Source organism: Patiria miniata, unplaced genomic scaffold (genome assembly GCF_015706575.1).
Source record: "Patiria miniata isolate m_02_andy unplaced genomic scaffold, ASM1570657v1 HiC_scaffold_5, whole genome shotgun sequence".
Classification (NCBI taxonomy): domain Eukaryota; kingdom Metazoa; phylum Echinodermata; class Asteroidea; order Valvatida; family Asterinidae; genus Patiria; species Patiria miniata.
Window position 1 is genome coordinate 9722246 of NW_024037072.1, and position 23139 is coordinate 9745384.

A 23139-nucleotide genomic window follows, 5' to 3' on the forward strand; every position below is an offset into this window, starting at 1 on the left:
TTTTTTTAATATAAAATTTGGATTTCTTTGATCTTGTAACTACAGGCATAGTAGGTTATAAAAAGGAGCCTCTTTCTGTAAACTTTAAAATACTGGTTTCTTCCCCCTCCCCCCAAAATTTCAGATGTATTCATCAGTTTTTCATTCTGTTAAAGGGAATGTACAACATTTGCTTTTGCTGCAATTTTCAGAAAAAAATGGATTTGGAGGATTAATATGTAATAAAAATATTGATAAACTGACTTGTTTCACGTTTTGGGCTTGTAGATGCTGGAAAAACCAAGAAAACCTATCATGTTCTTGTAGTCTGGTTCCCTGACCCCACTTAAGATGAAACGGAGCAATTAATACACTTTGGGGAATTGTAAGGTCAGAGAATCAGTCTAGCAGGCTTGTACCCCTTCAGAGGTGTGTAATCAATTGCAAAGAAAAATCAGAATAACTAGATATGAAAAATTAAGAACAATTTTTGAAAAAAAGCCAGTTTTCTCCTACGCTGGTCGACCGACCAGCGTTGGAAAAATACAGGTTTTCTTGAAAATGTCAGCACACTAGGAGCCACAATTTTAAAGGATGGTTTAGACTGTCAGTCCCTAACAATTCAGTAAGGTATTTCGTGATAATTTGATCATTTCGTTTTTTGATGTTTGCAAATGTTGTATTTTCCCTTTAATGTCTGACGCTAATCTCTTCTTCACAAAAAAGGTACAATGACACAAAACGGCAACTTCTAGCCATTCAAGGAATGCTGAACTGCAGTGTAAGGAATGACTGTGAAAAGCCCAGGATTTTGTGAAGTATACTCTGGCATTTGCTTAAAAAACACGAACAAGTGAACAAACTTCATTATATTTTTGTATGATCAGTTATCCCCCCCCCCATTATACCTGTTTGGCTGACGAAATGACAATATTGCTGCTGGTTCCAAGAAATGATAAAACAATGAGCATTTTACTGATATCAGTTGACCAGACTTTGCAATATTTGTCATAAAGACAGCACTGATTTATTTGTTTAAATTATTAGAAACACAGATTATCTGATTAATAAGGGCAGGGCCACAAATCCTCTGTGCTATGATCTAGTAGGTCACTGCTATAAATGGCTTGGTAGGAAGGTCTTGGGAACAGGGAGTGGAGATATGTCATGGGACATAAAGTGAGTCTATTTTACTCAAGCAGGAAATAGTGGGATAGGTTGCTACATGTGTGGTGGATCCCAACTTAAAGTATCCAGTTAAATTGTTTCCCCTTGAGCTTCCCCTGGGAGGTAACAATGAAATGCAATAAAGTTGGCGATTCTGTAGAAAATCCATATTTTGAAAATTTATTTTGGGGACATCAATTCCACTCAACGGCCAAAAACGGGGATTTGTTATATGTTTTGTTCTGTTTGAATTGTGGGTCTTTTCCAAGGACGTTTTTTGTTCTTGAAGGAAGAGCTAGTATTGTTGTTAAGCCCAAAATGAATCATTCTATAAATTTAGGGTTCAAAGTGTGACATTTTTCCTGTCCCTGTTACCTTGGTACTTTGTAATTTGCCATTCAAGTATCATAAAGAATGACTTCAAACAATGTTCTATTTGTTAGGTAGGTAGTTTGCTATTCATAATCACTCTTGGAGGATGACTGCATTAAGGAGTGCATCAAGAACAACAAAGTCATGTCACATGTAACAAGGACAGGAAAAAAATATGGACACCGAATTTATAGAATGACCAGTATATGTACTCGCATGTACTTTAAGAAATCTTTAGTGAAATGTCAATTATAATACTTTTTTTACAGTAAAGTGAAAAATGCTGAGTAAGGGGAAACACTATGTGAAGTTTTCCTGGTCCCATGGAAACAGAAGCAGTTAGTGTTTTAACAAGCGACAAACTAATGAACAACAGAGAATAGTCCTACAACTTTTGCAGACGTATCGCCCTGAGCTGGACCTCAATGTCTTGCCGTTTCCTTTGCTCCTCCTTCAAAAGTCCTGAGGGAAGAGACAAACAACACAAAAAGGTTTAAAGTCTATATTTTGTCACAAGAGGGCGCTGTTCATTGAAGTAACTACCCATTGAGTGCATGTTTCAAATTGACACAACATTGTGTTTAAGTGCACTGTGCAGTCACTGAATGCAGAATGCTTCCATTTTACTGGATCCAGTTAAACATTTGAGGAATTTTGTATATAACGTCAAAAAAAGTATGAGTAGAGTTTGAATTGGAAAACTTTGCATTATGTTGAAGACGTAAAGTTTTTCTGCTATCAGCTGTACAAATAAATGCCACATAGTTGGATTATGATTAACTGACAATAAACCCAGCAAATGGTATTAAAACAATTTATACCAAAAATATTCAAATAAGACTCGTACACGAAGAAGACTAAAAAATCTATAATTATAAGTTTGACCAACCAAAAAAAACAACCTAAATCTGATGAAGATTTGTCTTGGTTGATTACCTTCAAGTTCCCTTATTCTCTTGTCTTTCTCTCGGTTCAGATCCTTCTCCATTTCATACCTCTTCTGCCAGTCTATTCCACCTGTCAAGACAGATCATTATCAATCAGCAGGAAAACTAACTTGGTGAACGAACTGATTCCACATTGAACAAGGAAAATTGTTTTCAAGACAACTTTCAAAAATAACAATCCATGATTCTATATGCAAAGAAATTTTTTCTATACTTCGACGCTGAATTTTATTTAGAATTTTTACAAGTCACTTTTTTTTTTCAAGAAAATTGACCATACAAGGTGTTGTGCTCTATTTAAAACTTTTGCAAATTTGTGCAATTCTTGCAAAGTTTATGCAAGAGATGCATGAAAGGTATGCCAAAGGCCTCAGTAGTATGATGATGCAATTGTAGACCCATGATGTCAGCTTCGAGACACAAGCCAAAGTCAAAGGAATGGAGCTCCAAGACAAAATGTTTACCTGGACTGTTTTGTTGTCGTTCTTGCATTTTGTGAGCTGCCAGCGTCAGCAATTCCTGAGCCGTCTGAACAATAAATAAGGGATCTGTGGATAAATAAATGCACCACAAAAGTTAATTGTTTGATATTATTTTTCTTGATAGATCAAAAAGACAACCAGGCCCCACCCAGTGTTTTAGTCAAGTTCTTTTTCCAAGTCCCCAAGTAAACTGAAATATATTGGTATTAGAAGGAATCAAACCAGACTTCCAAGGTTTTTTTTACTGAGAATATGAGTCGTTGGGCTCACAGCTGAACACTGTGGTCAGGAAGTGGATTATAATGCGACAGCGAGTCAATCCTGAAGGCCATAACTTTCAACGTACTGCTGTAGTTTCTATTATCATAGTCCCTGTGTAGATGCAAATGCTCACCATTTCGATCAAAGTGTTCTTGGAGAATGATGCTCTTTCCATGAGGGGTCTTGTCAGGACTGATCGGCCTCGGAGAAACACGACTGACAACCTGTCTGTCTGCATCGCCTCCTCCTCTCTCACCATGCTTGACCACGCCCCTTTTAATTTCTTCGCTCTCCATACTCAGAGATTCCTGCTGCGGATACTCTGTATTCATTCTGCTATCGAGTCCAAATGAGGATTCAGACTTCGATGCCGACTTGGATGCCAACGAGTCTGTGAGAAGCTGAAAACTATCTTTGCTCTTCTCCAAGTACTTCTCAAGGAATTTTCGATTTGGCCTCTTGGAGTTTTGGCTGGAGGCAAGTGTGTCTTTGATTACAGGTTGAACATGTCCAGCAGAGGATGTACTATCATTCGTAACATCATTGTTTGGCAGGAGAACAGTTGGACGGAGTTGGTAATTTCTTAAGGACTTTTGCCTCCTGTGCCTCAGTTTTTCTGCCGAGGAGTGGAGGTACTGGGAGGTCTCCCTGAGCAGCCGTTCAGAGGCATTTACAGTGTCTCTTACACTTTTGTCAAAATCAGATACAGGGGCACTGACATGATTCGAGAGTTCATCGGTTGGATAATTTGCTGGCCTCTCAACTGATAACTGGTTTCTGCTGGATGAGTCAAGAAAGCGCTCTCCTTTTCTGTTACCAACATCCATGGCAAATGATACACTTGACCCAGCTGGTCTGGCTTTCTGCCCCGTTGTAGTGAGGAACTCCTCCCAAACCCTCAGTTGCTGGGAGCCCGGATTCTCCGTGTCAAGTTCTAGGAAGTCTGCTTGGGGACGGTGGCGCTTCCTGCCATGCTTGTCGTGACTGTGGGCCAAGAAGGCATCGAGGGAAAAGAAAATCCCACAGTCCCTGCAGGCGATGCACTTAGAGTGACTGTGGACGAGGTATCTCTCAAGGAGAGACCCATGCTGTGTTCCCGATGAGGTGACATGCTTCACTGGCAACTTGACGCCTGTCTGGCTGTGTATCTGCTCTGACACCGCAGCAGGTCTTCCACTGTAATCCTGACCCACACCGCTATCACTACTATGCGATCCAAACTCAAGAGATCTCTCCATTCTAGACTTTGATGGTAGTATTGGTGAGAGTGTTCTTGGAATCATGGCAAAATGTGGTTCTGTTTCTAACATCTGCATTGTCAGTTTATCTGAGGTCCCCATGCTCTTTAGTGATAGGAACTCTTTGAGTTGTTCTTGCTACTAGGACTTCCAGATGTCTACACTTGAATCTGATGTGGAGAACCCGCAGAATCTTTACAGAAAATCAAAGATAATGAAACGAAGAGGGTTGTTCAGTCTCAACTTAAAAATTCAAAGCAGGATGCGGGAGATAATAAAACACTGGTCTTGTTCACTTTTTGATGTTTTTGTTATTCACTGGAGCTAAATGTCACAGCTGTGTGTGCATGCAAATGGGAATTTAGAAAAACGAGGAATTTCCAAACCACACAAGACTTTGTACAGTGTTTTTCTATTTGCAATGGCATTGACGAGAAGCATGATGGAAAATAAAAAAAGAAAATGCCAGAGAAGATCACAAATAGTTTGAAAATGTCTGAATTCACAACAGTGACTTTAAAATTAAATTGCACATAGTCTCACTGTGACTGGTTTTATTTAATTAACAATGACAATCTGATAGTAAAGAGTGCCTACTCAAGCATATCATAAACATAGAGAAATGTGAACGTGGATATACATAGCCACGCTCCAGAGTTGCGTAGAAACACTCGACGCACAAGATTGTACGGGTACCCAGACGGCACCTACCATTTGGCGCGTGCATGACTCAGAGTCAGAGTACCAGCGTACCGTGCGTGACCTCAGAAAATCAAAAGTTTTGCTCGTAGTACATTTGTTGTTGTGTTGAGGTCGTTTTTTTCCCCTCAAATTTCTTGCCAATGCAACTGCAACTTGCAAAATCCTACGCTCGCGAGAATTTACAGAAAACTTTATATGTTTGTAAGTACTTATAAATAATACAATGTAATACTGGTGAAATGACATGCCGCGTGACAATTTCAAGTGTATTTACGCGAGGCTGGAACGTGGCGTTGTTATTGACGCCACGTTTACGGGTCTCATTCATTTGTTTATCTTATTCTTGACCTGTCATACACGCCTGTTGTGGTTGTTGTCGACTTAGCCTACTTTGTTCGCAGTGGCTATCGTTACGGCAGCCGTAACGCATTTCCCATTTATCTATCGTTACGGTAGTACTGCAACTTTTATAAAAACATGAGAAGAAAATATAAAATTAGAAGGAAAAAGTGAATTTGAACGTTATGAAATTCGGACTTTATTTCCCTTTTCAAAAAAATTCTCCAAAGCCTCAGGTTAGAAAAGGAAAAAAATTTGAGTGCAAAACTGAGATGCGAACCCGCAACCTCGCGGTGCAAAATCCTACCCTCTAATATCGACTGAGCTGTTGCACTGCTCGCTAAAACGTGGGGAAACAAATAATTATATACCTGCGTGCGTATCAAAAAAGTATCGTAGAGGGCGCTAAACAACGGCTGCCGTAACGATAGCCACTTCGTACTTTGTTACTTGTCCACATTGAATTTTCAATTAATACAAAAAAAACACACATTAAATTTCATTTAATTTGATATGACACTTGTTGTAATACTATGATCATATAATCAAATAATTTATACAACATTTTGAACAGCTTACACATATCTTAAGTACTCTCAATCATATTATCGATAACTTTTTTGAGACCCATCAGGCATCACCTGATCACTCACCCAAGGATGCCAAGGAACCTTTCCTCCAAAAAATTCGTTTATGGCGCGCTTTGACCTGTGTGGGCTCTGTCATCAGAACTTAAATAAATGTAATATTTATAAACACATCCTAAGAAATCTCCACCACAATTGCTCAACAAACTCATTAAAATAATTTGAGTCTTCTTTAGTTAAAATTATTTTGGAAATAGTACAATATTTATTAATTTCAAATGCACATTTGTAAGTACTTTCCATCCTAAGGAGTGAAACAGACAAAAACAAATCCCACAATTCCAACCTCGTCCCCAGTGCTTACTTTATTTCCAACCGTGTTTCCAATAGTAAACCCTGGATAGGAAACATTCTTCCTGTATCCTGATTGGATACGTATACCGCAATTGGCTAGTAATGGATTTTATCGTGTACTTGGTGCTATATATTCACAACGTGCAGTACGTGTTTTCGCGATCATTCGTCCACGCCTTCTCGAAAATACTAATTTCCTTTCCAATTTGCTCATATTAATATGAAATATGCCTGAAAATTGATACTGCATGTTGTCTCGATAAGATCGTAACAGTTTGATTTCAAAAATCGTGTTTTCGTAACTCACGCCGTGCTCGCGCTGCTACGAATTGACTCTGTTTTTACCCCAGACACCGCATACAAAAACAGCCGCTAATGTTTAACGCATATCCAGGCACCAGACTGTTCCTCATTTGCATACGTGTGCAAAAATCTTGCACATGCAAATGATCCAATACCAGGGTGAGAGAGCAGGTAGTGGTGGACGCGTACTGCTCGACACCCTGGGGACGAGGTTGCCACAATTCATCATTTTGCCAACATGGCCGCACGGTCTCCCGATCCGCGGACGGCGAAAAGTAAGAGAGAATTCGTCGAAAAACTTGCTCTTAAACACTGATACACTATCCTAAACAGGCAAAATATGTGAGAATGATAAGTTAAATTCTACTGCTTGACAACAGAGCGTTTGTTCTGTGCCTGTTAGCGTATTTTAAGCCTCAAAAGCCGCACGTATAAGGTGCGATTCCAACGGTGTATTACATTATCGCTGAGGGCGCTATTTTGGGGCACCAATTTTGTGCATGTTGAAACTACATTTTGTAAAGGCAGCTACATGTATCACGTATTGTCTTTCAAATTTTTTCCCGAAGAACCTGTCAATTAGGTGAAAAATTGGGCCTGTAGGCTGTAGTGTGAAAATCTTTTTTCAGATCCTATTTCCAGAATTTTCCTTGCCCCACAACTATGAACTAGCCTACCCCCATTTTTTTCATTTTAAGCATTAAGTATTAATTGTCCGGTGCCCCAAATTCACGCCGCCCAATATTTGTGCAGCCAACTTTCTCGGCTCGTATCTTTTTTCACACAACACGGACCGATGCCAAATCACCGTCATTGATCCATCGTCACATCACCTTTCTTCTCGATGCAGTTATGCGGAAATCAAAAGCTTATCCGAGAAGTAATTTGAAAGAAATCAAAGAGAGTGTAAATTATTGCTGTACTGACTAGATACAAAATGTAACATTATTGAATGGCCCAGAAAACGAATAGAAACATTGCTACGAATTTCCAATCAGTGTCACCGTCCAACCGAACAGGAAAGACAACTTTGGTCGACTTTTACTGAACAACAGAGGGCGTAATCAGAATTGAGGAGCACAAAAACGACGTGCGCCTTATATCGCGTTATTATTTTATGATCTGTTTCGCAGAGATGCAGATTTCAGTACCGAGTTTTTTGTTGGAATGAATTTGCCTTAAAATGTATTTCTGTTGGAGTAAGACCTAATCGTAATGTTTAAAGTACCCCAAAAGTAGGCTAATACCTATTTTTGTTTTTATTGAAATGATGTGTATCATGTAACCATGTGTCGAGGCGGCGCGATCGGCCATGGTATGGTTGACCGCGTGCAGGCGAGCGCGCCTGTAAAATTGATTGATTGATTGTAGATGTATTAGAATAAGGGAATAAATTTGTGTTCGGGAGGTATTATAACACTCTATTTAAGACCGTTGGGAAACAATTGATAGGCGCATAAAGCCATAACTAATACTAATGCGCCTAATAATTGTCCCCCTCCCCCATCCGGGCTGCCCCACCCAAGACGTGGGGATTGTCACTTTTGAAGTGACAAAATCCCCACCCCTCGCACATACATACATTTGTACATGGGGCGCACTATAGTGATTGCCCTTAAAACGGCCACAAAACTACTACATATTGATGTACAGATTGATGTTAAGATCGAGGTACTAAGGTTTACTTACGATCCGGATGAAAAGTGAAATTTTCCGTTAAATTCCGAGAGCTCACCTCGTGTTCGTGGACACGTTAAACAGTCCAACTCATTTGAATGACGCATTGTGGTCGTGCTCAGTGTTCGTAAATGGTCCCGAGTGCGGTTCCGTTCCCGCTTGGGATGCATAGATTATGCATGATAATGAGTAGACAAGGGTGTGAAATCTCAGCTTAAAAGCTGATTTCAGCTTTTTTTGTTTTGGAATTCAGCTTTTTTCCCTCACTTGCTGTGTACAAAAGTATAGGAGTTTTCCAAAGTTCAGCTTTTTTACACCTTTTTCAGCTGTTTTCAGCTATTTTTATCAGTGGTCACTCACACCCCTGGTAGACTAGATTTCATTTGTAAACCCAAGTGCAGTTCGAATGACAATATTAGTTGGGAACTAGGGCAACTTGAACTGGTTTCCACTCATAATTTTGACCGTTCCGATCATGAATGTGTTACATAATGAACTTGATACTAAAAAGTTAGGACTCTGGGCCTCAAGACTTTGGATGCTTGGGCCTTTTCAAAAATCAGTGATTGTTTTTCAGCCCCACCAAAATCCAGAATTTAGTTTTCTATGATCTTGATATACTTAGTATTGTTGGGTCTAGTCAGCTTTATTATTATATTCCTCTCGGAACCTGATATGTTTCTTTCATCTTCATGTTGCATTGCAGGAGGACCCAGTGTCTTAGATATGGACACAGGACAGCTCTTTGAGACGTATACCATTGAGGAGATACGCAAGATAGAGCGAGAAACAAGGTGAACAACTGAGTCTAAAGGAAATGTAACAGCAGTACTCATTAAGTTTAACCTAAACCTCACAAATCCTTCAAATTCCATCAGGAGGTTTGAAGACAGTTGCAATCAAAAGAAGGATTTTGGAAAATATAATCCAGCTGAAATTACTTAACCCGTCGGCTTGTAATGTATGAAATTGTATTTAGTCCCTGGAGAAACCATAAACCAGACAGTGTCGGGGAGTTGTTGGGCATATAGGGAGGATAAGGTAGGACAGTTTGGGGCGGTACAGGGACCAATGGTTTAACATGGGCATGAAGCTTTGATGACCCCTCAACAACTTTCCACCCATTGTTGAGCAAGTCAGCATAATGCAATCCGCTAATATTTGGTTAATTTCTTGTAAATTGGTGTATAAGCCTAAGTGTTAAGGAAAAAAAAGTTGTAAACATTATTTTTGTTAGTACAATAATAGTGTAAATTTTTAATTTTTAATTTTTTGCCTTTTTAAAAAATTAAAGGTCTGACATTGAAAAGAAAAAGGAAGACCTGAGGCAAATGGTGGGGTGAGTATGAAAAAGGACACCTGAAATTTTTTGTTTCTTCTCAACGTCACTTTGACAGTAATTATTACTTTATGAATTGTAGAAGTTCAGTGAAATAACTCAATATGTATTGCTTTATTTTCAGTGAACGTTATCGTGACCTGATTGATGCAGCGGATACCATCTCAGACATGAAAGCATGCACTGAAAAGGTTGGAATAACTGTCTTGGTTCTTTGATTACACATACTTGATCAATACAGGGCATTTTGGTCAAATGTCTGAACCCTCCTACTGTTTAAACAGTCACAGACAGGCAAAAATTTCATCCACTTTCCTTGCTATGCCTTTTACACAGGCTAGTCACATACAGTCGGATCCTATTTTAAGCAAGCACTGTGTCTAGTCAAATTCAGTCAACAGACAAAAACAAGCAACTGGTGGCACAGCTGTCTTATCAGTCACCTACAGTCAAAGCACAGCTATATCAAGTTACTTAAACGGTTTGTTTGTTTGTTTAATAACGACCATAGTAATTGTTAAAGAATCAATACATTGTAATAAGGTACAAATGGGGGTAACATCCTGAGGAGGTATGACCCTCCTGTAGTGGAGTACCCAGACTGCAGTTGATACATTGTATGGTCACAGCCAGTGAATTCTTGCCTTATGCACATACATAGACTGAGAGCTCTAAACTGTTGAAAACAGTCACTTGATTGATTTTGACTGAAAGGACAACTTGGCGCAGAATCTATGTTTGCATAGGAGGGTAAATAAGCTTAAAAACTTTCACCTACTTTAATTCTACGAGTCCCATCTTTATTTGCATCTTGCGAGTTGGTCACACACTGTTCTTGCAGAGAGTCCATAGGGTACTAAACACTGTTCTCAATGTGTGCTCATAAGATTGAATCAATGTATTCACTGTTGTGCCTTGCAGATTGTGTCGGCTGTCCAGGGCATGCAGGGCTACTGCACCAAGCTACAGAAGACCCACATGGTGAAGGGTGTTCTGGCTTCTCCAAGAGTTAAACCAGAAAGGTATGCTGTGTGCTTGGGGATTTAGGCAAGTCATTAGTAATAAATGAATCCAGTGACTGAGTGACTGAGTTGTAACTGCTTGCACTCCATATCATAATTGTGTGTAGACTTCCCTCTCACTCAGTTGCTTCCCAATTGGGATCTTTTTACTGTTATTTGGTGACAGCATAGTTTTGTCCTGAGTGTCTATTCGTACGAGCTGTTGTGATTTTGGGTTTATTTAATAAATCAGAATTGTTCGATAAATTTGGACAAAAATCCTGTGTTTTGTGTGGACTTGATCAGTAGGGTACACCTCAATGACCTGAATTGTCGTGGTGTCTATTTGGCTTAAATGATTGAGTTGAGCTCTTCTTGCTTGCTGGTATTTAGTTCACAGGTTGAGTTTGCCCTCAGTATGTGATCACTGTTTGTGTCATTTCTTGGCTGATTGTATTTTATTTCCTTAAAGGTCGTCCCAGAATGACTTCTACGCCATTGCTTCTCAAACCAAGCTGCTGATGGATATGCCTGAGAAGGTAGCACGTTTGTTCCCTTTCTTTTCTTCCTCACAAATTATTCGGAGCATGGTGTGTCCATCGGTATGAACAAGCAGTACAGGGATGCTAGAGATGGTACTCTAGACAAGGTGAATTGTGACAAGGACATCCGTTTGTTGCTGATCACGCCCTTGTACTTGTGACTTGATTAGACTTGCCACTGACTCGCTAACGACTCTGAGCCTGGCACTCCCGGGGTGCTACACTCACACTATGCAAAGTCTCAAATTATCCAAATATTTCTTGTTTGACACGTAGCCCCTGAAAACCTAGCACTTGAATAATAATGGGGAATAAATGTGTGCTTGGGTGGTTTTAAACACTATGTTTAACCCCAGTTGGAGTCTGGATGCTGATAATTACCCATCAGCATCCAGACTCCAACCGGTCTTAAACGTTGTGTTTAAAACCGGCCAAGCACATAATTTATTCCCATTCATAAATACCTTTTCGGTCCAAAAATTAAATATTTTCAAAACAAGTCAAAAATTATATATTTCCAAAGATTTTGTTCAACAAGTTTACTTCATGATTTTCGAAACACCCCTCTAGCTATATTATGGTATGTCTATATCGTAATCAACTCCTTATATGGAGATTGTCACGCCCGTTGTGCGTACTGCGTGATGTGGCGCAGAACGCAGCTGTGCCTGTGTAGTGTGAAATTGTGTATTTAGGACTATGAAATACTGACTTACTGGTAATATTGCACATGCCTACGTGAGCATTATGAATGTTCAGCCAAGAAAACGGTAGCTAAAAGGCACCGGATTTCCTAGTCAAAACTCCATGTGACACTGGAAAAGTGTTTAAGACCAGCCAGCCGGTCTTTATCAACCGTTTAAAACCAGCCACGTGACAGGCTCTCGACCAATAGGAATGGGTAAACTGTCTTGGGTAATTATGAATATGACATGTATGATGGAATAGTTGTTAAAATATCTGCAGTAGTAAGCAGGATGTGGAATCAAATCCCACCCAAGGTTAAGAATTTTAACGTTCAAGCTCTTGTACAGCAGTGTGCACAAAGTGCTCATAAAATTACACTGGCGAAGGACAAAAGCCATTTTAAGTTTTTCCTCTGATTGTGCTTGTGTTTGTACAGATTTGGAGTGCCATTGAGAGTAGTGAACACCTGCAAGCAACTGAGCTGTATCTGCTGGCATGTCACATTGTCAGCAGTCTACAGCTAGACAGCAACACGCAGCAATCTGCACAGCTCTTGGCCTGGTTCCCTGTACTGTCACGGCAGTGGGCTGCTATTAGCCACTTCAAGGCTGGTATACTGCAGGTGGGTAAAGAGGGGTTTTCACAAAATCTTGGCTTTGTGTCAGGCTTCATGAGATTTTAGGTCCTTTACTTGAGGGATCTCTGGCTTATTAGGGTCCATGTTTAGTTGAAGGGACATCAAATTTGATATAATTACTTCCAGTTGTTGGGACATTTAAGTATATTATGGGCTCCATGCACAAGTACCCCCTCAATGGTAAGAAAGGGAGAGTTGGGGGAGACCACTGGGAGAGACATTGAAACCGTTGCTGACTGCGCACTTGGCTCTCGAAATTGGTAAAAATAAGCACCCTCTCTTCGCACATGGGGCCCATATGATTCTGAAGTCAGAGGTGATATAGAGACTGACAATGGCTATTTATGACCCCTGATCTCTTAAAGGGAATATACAGCATTTGATTTTGCTGTAATTTTCAGAAATGGATGGCTTTGGGGGGTTAGTATTTATAGTAAATATTGTTACACTGACTTGTTTGAAGTTTTGGGTTCGTAGATGTTGGAAAAACCAAGAAAAAAACAACTTGTTCTTGTAGTCTTGTTCCCTGACCCACTGAAGATGAAAAGGAGAAATTTATAGACAACGGGGAATTGTAAAATCAGGGAACCAGTCTAGCTAGCTTGTACCTGTTCGTAGGTGTGTAATCGATTGCAAACAAAATGCGGACTAACTAAAAATAGGCCCTATTATAAATTGGGAGCAGCATATGAAAAAAGCCACATTTTTCCAATGCTGGTCGGCCGACCGGCGTTGGAAATTGATACAAACGTACCACTTTTATTTAAAATGTCAGCACACCAAGTGCCAGGATTTTTAATTACAGGATGCTTTAGACTGTCATTCTCTAACAGTCCAGTAAGGTCTTTCGTGATAATTTAGTAGTTTTGTTTTTTTGATGTTTGCAAATGTTGTATATTTTGTCATTTGTGAATTTGTTTCATCTGAAGCAATAAAAGTGCTCAAAGTCTAAAGACGGGTGCTTAACAACTAACCTGATGAAGTTTTAGCTCTGTGAATGCTGTACATTCTGAAAAAAACAATATTCCTCGCAGAGTCATGTTTTGAATTGTGCCCGAAATCAGCAAGGGGGACATGTTCTCATTCAGCAGATTGCAGCTATGCGACGTCATGCACAGAACCAATGAATCATAGCAACCGCGCTCGCGTGTGCGTCACGTCAATGCTTGCGCGCACTCATTCACGGATTCACCGAATTACTGACCAACTACTAACAGAAATTTCCAAAAATGCGTCACTTGACGTATCTTTGGAAATGGCCTTCTTTTATTATTTTCTTCAAAATGACAGCATGCCAGAAAAAATAATTTCACAGGGAGTTTATTGCCACCCCATGTTTAAACCAAGTAAGCTTTTCAACAATAATTTTGTCAGTTACTTTTTGGATAGCTGCAAATGATCTACTCTACCTTTAAAACTAATCAAAATCTAATAGCTTGGATTATTGTCTTTTCTTGTTTTACAGAGTTGTAGGAAATTGCTGAAAAATGGCAGCGTTTCGGATCAGGTGAGTGATACTTGCATTTTCATCAACATCACGTCCTCTATGCTTTTGCAATCCCCATTAGTTATAGTGCCCTAATCAATAGTGTAACTATTCACTAGTCAATATGTCTACTATTTACCAGGCAACAGCTGAAGCCCTGTGTTCTATCATGCTATTGGAGGAAGGCTCACCACGTCAGGTGTTCACTGAATTCCTGCTTGCAAGAAAGGTGAGTTGTGTAGATTTTACAACGCTAAATCCTTAAAAGGGACCTTAAAAGGGTCCATGAAATGAGTCTTACACTGGAGCATAATTGTGTCAAATATTTATTTCTGTGAAATGTGTAAAAACTATGAGACATCCCTTTTTGGTTAGAAAGTTTGCAAAGAGCACATTTTATAAACATTTAAAATGTTCTTGCTTTTCCTGACAAGTGAGGGCGCTGTTGCAGTGATGTCACTTTTTGAACACACTCTTCGGATTAAAGTTTTTCTCATCAAATTGTAAACACAAAATTTTGCTCATTGAAAACATTTGTGAATAAAGTGTCTCGTCTTACTGTCATGTAATGAAACAAGATTACATAACACCTAAAACAGAAAAGTAACCATAGCAAAACACCAAACTATGTAACTTTTTATGCTGAAGCAGATTAACACTGAATTTTTGATCTTGAATGACATCACAGTTTTCCTCATGAATATGGAAATTTGTATTAGCATAAAATCAAAAATGCACCAAAACACTCTTGGAATAGCAATGTGAAGATTAAAAATGAAGTTAAATGTAACACAAAGGTACATTTGAAGGATTGCATTTAATACAAAATGGGCCATTCAAGTTGAACACATAGGAGATTGTCAATCAAAACATTGGTGAAAGCAAAAGTGAATCGATCTTTCAACTGCTAGACTCTCCACAAACACTTGAAGTTACTTATGTGCGTGTGAATGAGTGATGCTCTACTACGGTTCATTTGCTTAAACTTAAGCCTTAGCTAATTAGCTATGGTATCTGACAATGAACTCCAGTTGGAGTCATGTTGCATACAAAATTAGAAGCTATAAATTGGGAATTGAGCAGTATTAAGAGGAAGTTATTTGACAACTCTTCTAGATAAAGATCCAAAGTGAAAGGGTCCAGAAGATAACTACGATGACTTTGAATAATGAATTTATTGAAAAATGTCTTTCTCTTTAGGCGGCAGTCCAACAATGCTTCCATGCCAGTCAGCATGGTAAGTTAGAACATAATTCCTATTTGAAAATCATTGCTCGTTATGTAGTTCAGTGTCGCAACCTAGGCAGATCTGAGTACTAGTGAGTGGTTCCCATTTTGCACATTTCCTCTTCATGGAGATAGCAGTTGTGTTGAAATAATAGGCTTTATTTATTCTTTTCTGCCCTTTAATGATGTTGTAGGTATGGGTGTTAAAGGCCAAATATGCAGTGTGATTGAACTGATATGTGTGACAGTGAAGCAGATCTACGCAGTGTTCTACCATCAACAGGACAACCCGGATGAAGGTAAGACAATGACATAACTTTTCAGCTCAGTCTACCTGTGAGGGTGTTATAGCATGGAGAGCAAACGCATAGTCAAGTCTTCACAAGTCAAATCATCTAATTCAATAAATGCAAGCCTATCACAATAATATAGCCTCTTTTCAAGTCACAAGCTATTTTTATTGTTATTATATTTCTGGTACTGAAACCAAGGAAACCTAAAAAATGCCTTAGGTACTGTCGCTCGCAAGCCTGAAGAAATCTGTAGAGAGAAGACAATGAAAAGAAATTACAGTTTTAAAAGTGGGAAGAAAACACCAGAAGAATATTCTGGGGAAAACCCACGGAATCAGGTAGGGACTGAAAACCCAATCCACATGTGGACCAGAGCAGGAATCGAACCCGGGCCATAGAGGTGGAAGGCGAGGACAGTAACCACTGCATCAACCTGACTCCCTATTCAAATGAACTGTGAAAGAAAACATTCCTTTGTCACTTGTCTTCTGTTACTGAACTGACATGTGATGTGACTTATTCTAGACTTGTGATGTGACTTGTGATTGACGTATTATTCACTTGTGGTTGACTTGTGATAAGATTGGGATTGATTTAACTACAGCTCTGATGGAGAACAGTCATACAACATCATCAGACGAATACTCCTGAGCTAGCCTTATAATGGGCTTTATTTTTATAGAAATAAGAGAATTTACAGGAATTAAGACAAGAAAAGTTTGCGGTAGCACCATGTGAATAAATCTCTTTTGTGAGTATGTGTGGTTCTGAAAAGAATCCGGTTCTTCTCAGAACCACACATACTCACAAAAGAGATTTATTTACATGGTGCTACCGCAAACTTATCTTGTCTTAGTATCTTTCCACCATGCAAACCTTCAAATCTCATGTTACAGAATGAAATCCCACTTATCGTAATGTTATCTCCCACAGCTCATTCCAACCTGTTGCTGAAGACACTACAAGAAGTGACAAGTGAGCAGCATGCATCTAGTTAGTATTAATATTCCACCTTCATTAAAAAGGTCATGAATTTATTCATAAGATGAATTTAAGTCGGGGTGATGTAAATCAATATTAGGTTTTTGCCCTTCACCGACGTAACACTGTATACTCAGTGTGAAACTTTCTCATACTAGACAACAGGAAGTCGTGGGTTTGAGTCCCACCCGAGTGATTTTCCAACTTTCACTTGGGAGGTAACACACTGAGTATACAGTGTTCAGTTCATGTACTTCTTGACACATTTCACAAAGGAGGGTATAGGAAAGCTTAAACTCTATGTATAGCCTCTGATTTTTCAGTACCTGTTTTTTTTTTAATTTGCCAACAAATAAACAGCATCTTTTCAATCAGCATTGCACAATTCTTGAAAAGATGCTGTTCCACATAAGTTGATACTGCCTTCTAAATTACTGACTGTTTTTTGTTGTTGTAACAGACAAGAAAAAAGGTATCCTCCAGAACGAGATGATGTCAGCTTCCTTCACAAAGCATCTTCCAAGCTCTGTCATCAGTGAGTACTATTCTGCCCCCTCCCCTCTCCCCCCCCCTTCCCCCCCCCCATCTTGGGCTAAGAAACATCATTTCACATTTTAGTTATACGATCATTTGACATCCAATTTAAGCAAGTTGAAAGTTATTTTTGAATATCTGTTCATTTTGATGACAGGTTCTGTTTTGCCATTAACCATTTATAACAGTGAATGACAAATTTTCTTGTACATTAATTATTTAATCTTCGCACATAAACATTCTTGTTTCTATTCAAAATGTGAATATGTACATTTTGTTATTTTTGAACGGGTCAGTGGAAATACTTTTGGTATATTAAAATATTTTGAGGTACTACCAGCGTGTATAGATTTTAATTCTTTGAGTGCAGAATATCTTGCCTTTAGACGGGAATAAAATTGTGTGCCATGACAAAAGGTCACAGCATTTGTTTTGCCACCTGCAGCAGGAACTATTTTGAGCAGATACATATTAGCTCCCCGTTCTGAAAGAGCTCAATGTAAAGTCAGGCCCTGCACCTGCTTGGACCATTCTCTGATTGGATCGTGTAGGTTTCCGGCCGTCACCTCGTACTCCTAGCACCACCATTGCCCCGACCTACTTACAGCAGAGTGTTGAGCAGTGGGTGGAGACCTGTATACAAGACGTGCATAGTGGTGTCGGCAAGCTGCTGAACCATGTGACGTCTATGAAGGCACTGGCTGCGATACGGGACGCCGTGTGGGACATGTTGGCTGAGGTAGGAAGAACTTCATCATTGATTGTGAAACTAAGTCGTATGCACTTTACGTACACAGTAGATGTTGCTTTGTGACCATTCCTTACAGCTACGTTTGCATGACTTGACACACTGTACGGGCCCAGGTTTGCACTTGTTTGGCACAAAGCGCAAACAAATAGTTTTATTCTAAATTTCACAAGCCAGTATGGCCCATCAGGTTGGCTTTCATTTCCAGTTACCTTGGCATGAAACGAATGAGAAATTTCTACTCCCCCTGGATGGGATGCTAGTCCATCGCAGGTTACTCTCCATCTAGTGCCGGTACCCATTTTTTACTCCTGGGTGGAGAGAGGCAAGTGGAGGTGAATTGGCTTGCCAATGGACACAACATATGGCTAGCGGCTGGATTTGAACCTCTGAACTTCTGAAGGCATGTGACTAGTTGATGAATCTGTTAGGATGAGTACTGCACTAATAAACTGAGCTAGTACCGTTGAACAATGCCACAGTTGTATCATGCTTTAGTTAGGGGGTAGGGTTGGAATACACTATCGATAAAAATATTCCAAAGTCGTTTTACAAAAACCAAGTTAAGTTACCCAAGGTACATGATCTTGTGGTCGGACATCAACCGCTGAAACATGACATGTATAACAAGACCTTTTTCTTTCATCCTAGGATGACAGTGATATCAGTTGGTCCACTGTCTGCCAGTGTGTGTTAGACAGACACCTGTCGCTGTGGGGCGAATTCATCAGACCACTCTTCCTCACTAGAGTCCAGGTAGGTTTGTTGTCACTTCCCGAGACTGTCTTGAGCCCAAAGTTATGGAGATGCTAAACATCATGTAATGTCTAGCAAATTGTGTGTGTCCAATTTCCTGGCTGTGCTAACCACATAATTTGTGTACACATAATGACCATTCTATCCCTACAACAGTAGTGCAGAAGTGCTGATCTAACAGTAAAAGCACAGGATCCTAACGTACGAGATATTTTTGTGATTGTAGAGGACCACAATGGAAATATTAAAGCGGATTGTAGCTTTTTTGTGTTATCTTCGACAATGCTCAGATATACATTGCATTATGTGTCCATAGTTTGTTTTTAGACTTGATTTATAATTTGAGGAGAGTTTCAGATAAAAAACAAACAAACTAGCAAAAGTATCTAAGCGTGTAGACCTTTCTACGCTTGGTTGGTAAACTGCACATATTGCCAACCACAGGTTGCAAAACTATGGAAGGTCCAACAATGCAAGAATGAAGAAGAGTTATTACAGATAACCAACATATTATTTGATTGTTGGAAAAACAACATTGCCAACAAAGCTACAACATAATTCCTAAACATGGCTTTTTACTTTGTATTGAGGGCGTTATGGGGACTTTTTTTGGAAAAATATGTTGCCAACCACGGCTTCAATTAATGCGCTTGCGGCAGCCATATAAAATGGCGCCAATGTTTACAAACAAAAGAAAGGTCTATAAGCCAAAATTCTGTGCCTACCGTGAAAATACGGAACTGTTAGCTTAGAATTTTCTGTTAACAGTTAGCGGGAATTCTTTTGCTTACAATAAGCACGGCCATGGATTTTGGCCAGGCTGAGCTGGGAACCAGTACGACAAACAGACAATACACCACTTTTTAGTGAGGAACCTGTTTCTGCTGAGCATATATATTTGGAGCACATTAAAGGGGTGCAATTCTCATTCCAAAAGCAAATCAGGAAATCATTTCTATTCGTTAACACGATTTATTGACAGGGATATATTTTGAAATCGCCAAAATTTCACTTCCTGTGGAAATTGGAGAAAATTGTTAGTCATGCTAGGTGCATCAAGAAAACAAATCTAAGTGTACCATGTTGGGTGTCATTAAGAATACATTTTGGCATGGATGAAAGAATAATTTTCCAATTTTCCTTCTCCCCCCCCCCCTCCATTGACCAATTTTCCCCTTCCAGGCCATTATCCAGGATGCCTTGGACCAGACCTCCACCGGCACCCAGCGCCACACCCAGCAGGCCCTGGCTGACCTAGGCTCCCTGTCTGCTGAGCAGGATATAGCTGCCTATGTGTGGGCTGAGGCACCCACTGACACCCCTAGCCCAGCAGCATGGAAGGGTGGAGGGTCACTGGGTAGGCAACATGCTGGTGAACCCGGGGGGCTGTATATGAAGGCTAGGGCTTTCACACCCAGGACTCAAGGGTGAGTTACGCTGTAGGGGTGTGCATTTACGGGTAGTACGGGAACCGGGTACCCGATTGAAAGAAAATCACAGGTACCCGGGTTCCAAAATTCAAATCTCGGAAGTTGCTGTTGAGATTGCTCATAAAGGTCCGCATGATAATACTACCACATCGATGCATATGGGTACAAATGGGTACAGTGAACTTTATAGCTTTACGGTGTAAATTGCAACTTTTGTGAGTGTCATAAACGAGACAAGTCTTTTGTTTTGCCATGAAGCCTGGCTTTCATTTTGAAAATTGCCCACAAATGACATTCAGAACCTTCTTTCTCATTGTCTGAGAAGTTACTAAGTAATTTGTAAAGTAAGGTTTTGGGTACCTGATTCCATAATCTGGAACCGGTTCCTGACATCTACGGTTGGGTACTCTGGTAGTATGCAAAAAAAAGAAGAAGTGATGTCACTATGACATCATCATTTGATTTTGTATAAATTCTTTTATTAACTTCACATTTTTCTAGACAGAATTTTTGTCATTTTTATGTCACACATGATAAGGCATAATTACTGGAAAATTGGAAAAGCGAAAACAAAAACACCTCATTTTCATGAATAGACGCAGCTCTAGTTCGTACTTCTGTTTTACCATATATTTTTTTCCCATATCATCAACCCTTTTTATTCACACATGTAGTGCCCAGTTTGTAACTATCACACGACCTGTTATTCAAATCTTGAACCCATCTCGAGCCCATTTACTCACATTGATACCCGTTTTGTTCCTCAGAATCTGCACCACCCTGGACAGCCAACTCAACTCCCTCTTGGAAGACATGGCTCAGTACACAGAGAGCCCCACCCCCCAGCCCAGGCTCCCCACCCCCCAGCCCAGGCTCCCCACCCCCCTACCCAGGCTGCCTGCTGGGGAGAAGGTTACTGCCAAGGGGGCTGAACCTTTTGACAAGTTTGCTGACACTGTGACATTACAGAGCTTCCTGCAAATCTCCTGTGAAACCTGTCTGCAAAGGTCAGTATGGCCTAGAAGGTGTCTCACGGCTCATTTAGAGTTAGAAAACGGCCAACAGGTTAATAGCTGAATGACCTGTAACATTAGGGTCAACATTATTTAAATATTCACGTTTGTATGAATTGGGGATCACATTCGGTTTTACATGAGCATGGAGGAGAAAGAGGCCAACTCCAACAACAAATAAGGTGACATCATGACGTATAGCAACCAGTAAGATTTCAGAATCACCTCCAGTGATGCCTGTCCTCATACACACCTATGATATAAAGACAGGTGATTAGTGCTTGGGATGTGTAGTCTCCATCTCAAGGAAATGCAGTCTCCATCTCAGGGAAATGTAGTCTTCTCTCTACAAACTTTAGTCTCCATTGTGAAGAGATGTAGTCTCCATTTCAAGGAAACTTAACTGCTAAACACCCTGGAGCCAGAGAGTGAGGATTCGGGAACATTTAGATTAAATTCACGATACATTCCAAAATATCACCAGTGAAACTGCAAGTGTAATATTTTTTAAACGATTTGTTGACATCAGATTGATATATTTTTTCTTCTCTTTTTCATCCTAGATTGTTGAGTTTCTTCAGTAGGCAGTTGGAGGAGACCAAATCTCAGCTGGATGCCTGCCTTCACTTAGGACAGACGGAGCAGAGCTCTCAGATTGTGGACAGGTAAGCCTTCCATTGCAGTCTTTAGTTTACCTTCCTTTGTTTAAGATGGGGAGGGTTGTTTATTAATGTCTTGAGTGGCAGAGAGAAAACAAATCCTCAGATAGTTTCTAAGCAGCAAGTCTAAGGAATCCAAAGCAAATTGTTTCATATTTATTTATCGAAGGCTAATTAAGCATAGAACATATTTGCTTATCATAAGCAGGTCACCAGCCAAAATGTCATGCGATAGCATACAGCCTGTAACTGGTTCTCAACAGATTTTTTCACCGCACATAGATTTCCTGCGCAATAGATAAAAAAAAAATGAACTGCTTTCTTTATTTGGTTGAGTACTTACTAAATTTGTTCCCACATTCTATTCATTGCTGGAGTTGTCCATTAACCCACCTATTGAAACATACACTCTGGGCAAAGTTGTCCTTTCAGTCAAAATCAATCAAATGAAAAGCTTCCAGCCTACATAAAGCAGGATTGACTGGCTGTGACTCTTTATGTAACTTGATACAGCTGTGCTTTGACTGTAGGTGATTGATAAGGCAGCTGTGCCTACCACTTGTCTGTTTTTGTCTGTTGACTGAATTTGACTAGTCACAGTCCTTGCTTGAAATATGATCGGAGTGTTGGTGACTTACCTGTGTTAAAGGCATGGCAGGGGAAGAGGATTGATTTTTTTGACTATCTGTGACTGTTCAGACAGCAGGAGGGTTAATAACAATATTATTGTATGTACCATATCAGGGCTTTGTTTCTGGGTCGTCTCTGCTCAGCCATCGTGGAGCTGTGTCCCAATCTGCAGAAGACTGCAAACATAGCTGAGCCTGAGTCTAAGCCGGCCAAGCCTGAACCACAGAGGTATGGATAAGTCAAGCCTTGTAACCCTTACATGTTTAGATTTCAGTTATGGATCCCTCGTTCAAACAGGTGTTACCAAGTTGCATATTCTTTCTCCAGATTTTAGGACGCTCACCCAGTTTGTTCAGTCGCATAGGTTTGCGAAATCAAAAGTTCTTCTATTAAATAAACTTTAGTTTGCTTGAAAGTCGCAGGTCTTCTTGCAAATCAAAATTTGTTCTCTTAGACCAAAGGACATTCTCCTAGACCGTTAGTCAAGTTCCTGAATTGAATTGGTTTTTACAAATTAAAGGTCGTCCTAATAAGACCCCGTTCCCACTAGATCCATCAATTGGGGGATCTGATCCACCTTTTGCCAAATTGCCGGATCAGATCCCCCAATTGGTGGATCAGATCCAGCAATTGTGTGTAGTGGGAACGCTAACCGTTATAAGGTGGATCAGGATCAGATCCACCTTTATTGATCCACCTTTGGACTAGGATACAGATCCCCCAATTGGTGGATCAGATCCTGCAATTGGCGGATCACGATCAAATGGC

General features: G+C 40.0%; 2 protein-coding genes across 2 annotated transcripts in view; one reads left to right on the plus strand and one right to left on the minus strand.

The window, feature by feature from the left end:
- Positions 1-1774: 1774 nt before the first annotated feature.
- LOC119741979 lies at positions 1775-6120 on the minus strand. The gene is made up of 5 exons (XM_038217966.1): positions 6067-6120; positions 3342-4639; positions 2930-3013; positions 2455-2535; positions 1775-1980 (listed from the first exon to the last, which is right to left on the minus strand). The coding sequence occupies exons 2-5, from the start codon at positions 4546-4548 to the stop codon at positions 1904-1906; spliced, it is 1449 nt and encodes a 482-aa protein (XP_038073894.1). The 5' UTR covers positions 4549-4639; positions 6067-6120; the 3' UTR covers positions 1775-1903.
- Positions 6121-6949: 829 nt separating this feature from the next.
- The window catches only part of LOC119740791 (conserved oligomeric Golgi complex subunit 1-like), a 44857-nt gene continuing 28667 nt past the window's right edge, over positions 6950-23139 (plus strand). Inside the window, exons 1-19 of the mRNA XM_038216217.1 lie at positions 6950-7006; positions 9115-9202; positions 9703-9747; positions 9872-9938; positions 10669-10769; positions 11221-11287; positions 12414-12599; positions 14080-14121; positions 14243-14329; positions 15301-15337; positions 15522-15626; positions 16554-16613; positions 17062-17136; positions 17687-17874; positions 18535-18639; positions 19822-20066; positions 20837-21076; positions 21646-21747; positions 22486-22599. Coding sequence (XP_038072145.1) covers positions 6970-7006; positions 9115-9202; positions 9703-9747; positions 9872-9938; positions 10669-10769; positions 11221-11287; positions 12414-12599; positions 14080-14121; positions 14243-14329; positions 15301-15337; positions 15522-15626; positions 16554-16613; positions 17062-17136; positions 17687-17874; positions 18535-18639; positions 19822-20066; positions 20837-21076; positions 21646-21747; positions 22486-22599 — 1991 coding nt within the window. The 5' untranslated portion in view covers positions 6950-6969. The remainder of the gene's footprint in view (positions 7007-9114; positions 9203-9702; positions 9748-9871; positions 9939-10668; positions 10770-11220; positions 11288-12413; positions 12600-14079; positions 14122-14242; positions 14330-15300; positions 15338-15521; positions 15627-16553; positions 16614-17061; positions 17137-17686; positions 17875-18534; positions 18640-19821; positions 20067-20836; positions 21077-21645; positions 21748-22485; positions 22600-23139) is intronic.

Coding starts and splice junctions, on each gene's coding strand:
- LOC119741979 (XM_038217966.1), bottom strand. CDS start 4,548: ATGGGGACCTCAGATAAACTGACAATGCAGATGTTAGAAACAGAACCA. Junction 3,014..3,341: donor AGAACACTTTGATCGAAATG/GTGAGCATTTGC, acceptor ATTTATCCACAG/ATCCCTTATTTATTGTTCAG. Junction 2,536..2,929: donor ACGACAACAAAACAGTCCAG/GTAAACATTTTG, acceptor CTGTCTTGACAG/GTGGAATAGACTGGCAGAAG.